This window comes from Pristis pectinata, chromosome 1, assembly GCF_009764475.1.
Source record: "Pristis pectinata isolate sPriPec2 chromosome 1, sPriPec2.1.pri, whole genome shotgun sequence".
NCBI lineage: Eukaryota > Metazoa > Chordata > Chondrichthyes > Rhinopristiformes > Pristidae > Pristis > Pristis pectinata.
The window spans coordinates 117,459,804-117,465,803 of record NC_067405.1 but is presented as its reverse complement, the minus strand read 5'-3'; the positions used below and the strand labels follow the sequence as shown (position 1 = coordinate 117,465,803).

At 38.5% G+C, this 6,000-nt stretch overlaps 1 protein-coding gene across 3 annotated transcripts in view; it reads right to left on the bottom strand.

The window, feature by feature from the left end:
- Positions 1-901: 901 nt before the first annotated feature.
- Positions 902-6,000, bottom strand: part of akt1 (v-akt murine thymoma viral oncogene homolog 1) — a 100,914-nt gene continuing 95,815 nt past the window's right edge. For all 3 annotated transcript variants that reach the window (XM_052015869.1, XM_052015859.1, XM_052015878.1), the window contains 3 exons: positions 2,955-3,042; positions 2,585-2,687; positions 902-2,313 (listed from right to left, as the gene is read on the bottom strand). In XM_052015869.1, the coding sequence (XP_051871829.1) occupies positions 2,234-2,313; positions 2,585-2,687; positions 2,955-3,042 (271 nt within the window). In that variant the 3' untranslated portion in view covers positions 902-2,233. The remainder of the gene's footprint in view (positions 2,314-2,584; positions 2,688-2,954; positions 3,043-6,000) is intronic.

Here is a 6,000-nt window from a genome sequence, read left to right as displayed (position 1 = left end):
CACCAAAAGGACAACATCAAATAATGAAAATATGTAAAGAACACCAACAGAAATGTTTAGCTCATGGAATAGCATCAAACAAGCAATTTAAGAGAAAAAATGTTTAAAAAATACTAGATGTATGCATTTTTAAATATTATTTGAAATACTGAACACAATACTGACACCCACAGAAATCCATTTTGAATCCTTCTAAAATTGGACAAATCTGGCTGGGTCAGTTACAATTACAGGCTGTCCCTGGGTTTAGAATGCCTAACTTATAGACAACCCCTACATATATGAATGAGCTTCCATAATACGTTCATTCCTATGAATGATAGAACTAGCTTGCTCCCTTCACTTTTATTCATTGTTCTTTCTTATCGGTCTTGTCTGCTTTTGATGCCATTCATTACAATATGGTGGCAGTGTGGTTGCCATATCAAGTGATTTTTTTGTATATTTTCCGTCCGATGGACAAAATCAACTTATGGACATTGTAAAAACGGAACCAATTCGTTACCTGAGGACAGCCAGGTAATGTGTAGAATGCACATTGTGGTTGCTATTTGGTGAAAACTGGAGAGTCTAATACATATGATGATTAGTGTGCAAACAAGCACACTGCACCAGCTGTTTACAAACTTGCTGGTTATTTCTACTCCAAAGTATTAATCATTTTTTCTATTATATCATTAGATAATCAATTTGTTCCTGCTTACCGATAAGCATCCACTGTTGAAACTTATGGACATTTCCCAAGCAACTCTGAAATTTGAGATTTTTCTTTAATGCTTAAATAGATATGTGAGACTTTAGGAGTTCTGTTATCTAATGGTCCACTGGTGAATTTATTTGGTTACACAAGTATGTCAATGCAAAATCAGAAGAACTGATTATTAGTCTACTTTCTCTGGATGTTTGTATCTGTTTTATTTGTTCATTTTTTGAAGGAAAACAGTATACAAGTTAAAAAAAAGTACAATATTGTGTACAAAGTTGTAACTAGTTTTGTTTACCAAAGCCCAGTTAGGTGGTATTAGCTTGGATCCTCCAGTACTGAGGGAAATAGGAAATACTGTTGTTTGTAGAACATTAACAAGATAAATGTTTTATTGACAGCCAACTCAAAGCTGCAACTTCAGCACAGCTGTTTTAGCAGAACTGGAATGGATGTAGACAACTTTATAGGAATGTACTGATGACTGAACAGATTCTTTACAGTTTGGACAAAGTAAGACATTTTTTCTGCTCCATTTCAGGACAATCATATGTAGAAACTACAAAAAGCAAACACTATTTCTCAACATTCACTGCCAAATACTAAAAAGCTATGATGGAATTGATCTAAAGGAAAATATTCATAAATGACACTAGTGAAGTATCAAGTCCAGCAAGTGTCAGAAACAAAATACAAGGGTACAAACATATAGCATACTTCAGTCAGTAAAGTTCTCTTTTAGAATGAACAAGTTGCATCCTTCAATAACAGTGGTCAGTAGATGACTTAAACAAATGTTAGACCATGTTTTAGATTTCATTTTTCCCTCTCAAACTATGGCATAGATCCTGCTGCTGCAGCTGTTGTTGTGCCTCACTGAGGCCATTTGATGTTTGCACATTTTAGAAGAGGTAAACAAATTATAAGAGAAGCTCTGGTTGGACTCCAGACTATTTTCGACTGTTACCATGCATTGCACTGGTAAGCTAGGTGAATTGTCTGTGACTTAGAGATTTATTTAGTTTACTGACTAAATCAGTCAGATCTTTCATGTACATTACTAACAGAAAGGATAGGAGTGATCATTACCTGCGTTTATAACTTGTAGGAAACTAGAAACTTGTAGTTTACTGGAACAAAATTAAATCTGTTTGAAGGTTTGTGTGCACCTTCAATGGATATTATAAATATGTAGATATTCAAGGAAAGTTCAACTCAAAGCACGTTACAACTCTCCTGTCAATCAAAATGATACTCATACATTTTAAATCCATGAGCCTTCACTTAATTTTGCCACTACTTTGAAGCCAGTATATAATATTTTTTTAAATGTTCCTAATTTTAGATCATCACACGCCAAATGAAAGGCAGATTTTGTCAAAACAGCTAACTTTCTTTTCCAAATCACTTACAAATTTTACATAGTTGGACAAACAACTGGATACAAATAAGCTTTCATATGCATCTCTGTCAAGAAATGCTTAAAATCCATCTTTGTGCAGTGACTTTGTTTCTTGCAGACTGTCAAGTTCAGTCCCTTCCACTGGCTGAGTAAGAAAACTGAGGGAAATGTGGTCTTCTCTCATTATCTATGGATTCCATACTGCCATCTGTTCAACAGAAGAGCCAGATCAATAACTGCTACATTGGGCATTTTACATCGATAGTAGTTCATATTTAAATTTTGACTACTTATTTCAGGCACACATTAGAAGTAGTATGTAGATAACCTGAGTTTGGGTTTTGACAGAGCAAGACAAGATGAAATTCACATAGTTTCTATTTCTATATTTAAAGTGATCATTAAGACAATTAGGCACCAATTGAAAACAAAAACTCCTTTCATTTAAGTGAATCCAAAAATATACAAGAACTCAATACCTCTATCAGGTGGAGTGATAGTTATAGTCTGTGCTGTAAATTCTTCATCAAAGTACCTTGTATCCATTTCAGAGGTCACTTGAGGCTTAAATGGTGGGCAAAGCTGTTGAATATACAAAACATCATTATTCAGGGATATGGGGAAAAGGTGCTTTTAGTGAGTTACACCACAGATCAGCTGTAATCTTCACAAATGGCAAATCAGGCAGTGGGGGCTAGTGACATATTAATGTTCCCATCTTCCTCTACATAGGTAGGATGTGGACCTTGATTTCAAGTGAATTGTTGAGGGATAAATCCAATGTATTCTCAAATGGATATATTCATACCTGTTTTTGTTCAGATAAAAAGTAGAGCATTTTTTCATCACCTTTTTCTGATAAACATCTTCCCACTCGATTCCAGCAAAGAATTTATCTTGCATTATTTCCTTTGCATCATCATAGCCACCACCCAACCTAACGAGGAAAATAACAATTGCTTGCATTTATATAGCCTGTTTAATGTAGAAAAATGTAAATGGACTTGAGAGACACAGAGAAACAAAATTAAGCTAAACTTAATACTGTCCAAGAGAAACAAAGGACTGCAGATGCTGGAATCTAGATGAAAAACACGACGATGCTGGAGGAACTCAGCAGGCCAGGCAGCATCCGTGGAGAAAAGCAGGACCCTTCTTCAGGACTGAAGATAGGGAAAGGGGAAGCCCAATATATAGGAGGGAAAAGCAGAGCAGTGATAGGTGGACAAAAGAGGGGAGGCAGGGTGGGCACAAGGTAGTGATAGGTAGATGCAGGAAAGAGATAGTGACAGGCAGGTGCTGGGGAGGAGGGGAGAGCAATCCACTGGGGGATGGGTCAAAGGTAAGGAGAAAAAAAAGGGGATAGAATAAAGAGAGATAGGCTAGGAAAGGGAAGTAAAGAAGAGGCATGATTTGGGGGGGGGGGGGGGGGGTGGGGAGAGGTGTGGGGATTACTTAAAGTGGGAAAATTCAATGTTCATGCTGTTAGGCTGCAAAGTTCCAAGATGGAAAATGAGGTGCTGTTCCTCCAGTTTGTGCTTGGAATTCTCCTGGCAGTGGAGGAGGCCGAGGACTGAGATATCAGTGATAGTGTGGGAGGGGGAGTTGAAGCGACCAGCAACGGGGAGATGCAGATTGTGGTTACAGACGGAGCACAGGTGTTCTGTGAAACAGTCACCTAGTCTACGTTTGGTCTCATCAATGTGGAGGAGGCCACACTTGGAGCACCAAATGCAGTAGACGATATTAAGGGAGGTGCAGGTGAATCTTTGTCTCACCTGAAAGGACTTGTTTGGGTCCCTGGGTGGAGGTGGTGTAGGTGTAGGTGTTGTACCTATGGTGGGTGCAGTGGAAACTTCCTGGAGTGGGAGCAGGATGGGTCGGGGGGGGAATGAGTTGCGGAGAGAGCAGTCCCTGCGAAAGGCAGAAAGGGGTGGGGAGGGAAAGATATGCTTTGTAGTGGGGTCCCATTGGAGATGGCGGAAGTGGCGGAGAATGGTGTGTTGGATACGTAGGCTGGTAGGATGAAACATGAGGACAAGGGGGACCCTATCCCTGTTGGGTCTGGGAGGGGTGGGGGTGAGAGCAGAGGTGCAGGAAATGGCAGAGATACGGGTGTTAGCTCTCTCGACCACAGTAGGGGGGAAGCACGGTTAGAAAAGAAGTTGGACATCATCTCGGATGTTCTGGAGTGGAAAGCCTCATCATGGGAGCAGATGCGGTGCAGATGGAGAAATCGAGAAAAAGAGGTCATGTCCTTGCAAGAGACAGGACTATCAAGTACTATGCGAGAGACAGAAAATACTATCCAAATAAGAATTTGCATGGACATAGAGGAGAAAGCAGATCTAAAATTTGACAGAAACATTATTAAATGATGTAAATTAAGATTCTTGAGTAGATAGTTGAAATATGTGACACAATATTTGAAGCATTCCAGCATATTGGTGTAAGCATAATCACATTGATCATTGTAGATCTCTTATATTTATGATCATTGTTATTGTATATCAGCATTAAAGTATTCTGATTCCATTTGTATCTATGGACTTGGAGAAGGATTGCAGGCCAGGACACTAAGAAGTCTCTGCTCACCTTTGAGTTTTCCCATTAGGAACACCTGAATGGACATCTTGTCTTTTTCAGCGTACAGCACTGTCAGAATGGCACTCTTTGAGAACCACACAAATGTCAACATTTTATCTCATTTGGCCTACAGCACTGTCAAAGTGGCACTCTTTGAGAATCTAAATTCAAGTACTGGTGCTGAAGTTCCGGTACATAATCTGATCTGTTGACCCAGAGATGAGAGGCCAAGCAGGCACAGCTAATAACTAACCTCCTGAAATGCTGACAATAACGCAGCAGCTCAGGCAGCATCTGTGGAGAGGGAAACAGAAGTAATGTTTCTGATTAAAGCCTCAGAGACAAATATTCAGCATTATAGTTTCAGAAATCAGTGGGAATTGCATCAGAATAGCTAAACTTCAAAGTGGACTTTCCTCAAGGAGAAATAGCAGTTCAGTTGAAAGGTCATTGATTTGAAACATTGCTGTTTTTATCTTCACAGGCGCTGCCTGGCCTGCTCAGTATTTCCAATATTGTTTTTATTTCAACTAACGTCTTGCGGTTTTGGTGTATATGTACAAGAACAAATCAAATCTCTCAGCGATTTCGAGAACTATTCTCATCTTACAGGCACCTCTCCAACATGTGGGACTCATAACAACCATACCAAAGTGATGTGTTTGTAATTACCAAGGCAGGGTGTTTTCTAAGGCTAATTTATTACCCTTCTCTGAATACGTCTGAGAAGATGCTAATGAATTGCTATCTTCAATCAATACAATCTGTCTGCTCAGCCAATTAATCAATTAGCACAAAATTATAAATAAATACATTTTTCCCTTAACTCAAGGACATTTTGATTAGACAAGATACTGACCAATAACAACAAAAAATTAACAAGATGTTATTCTTATGCCTGATCAGGTAATTCTTTACAAATAAAAAGAGGAATAATGTGAAACATTAACAATTTTACATTTGAGAGGAATTTAGGAATAAATTTAACAAGGCAAATTAATGAAATCTTACAATTTCTAGAGCATTGCTTTTTTTTAATTAATAGACTTGCTTCTTCTAAAAAAAATTTCTTGCAGCTCTTAGACATTCCAAGTGTAGTTAGCTGTTATCTAGGAAAACAGAGCAGTCAATTTAAACATAAGAAGATCCCATATAAACAATGGCAGTTGGCCTCCTAATCTGTTTTGGTGATGTTGCTGGGAGGATAACAAAATCAGCCAACGTTCAGGAAATGTGCCATACATTTCAATGAATTGTGGCATGGGAGTTATTTTGCATTCATCTAAGCATGCAAATGTGTCCTTGGTTT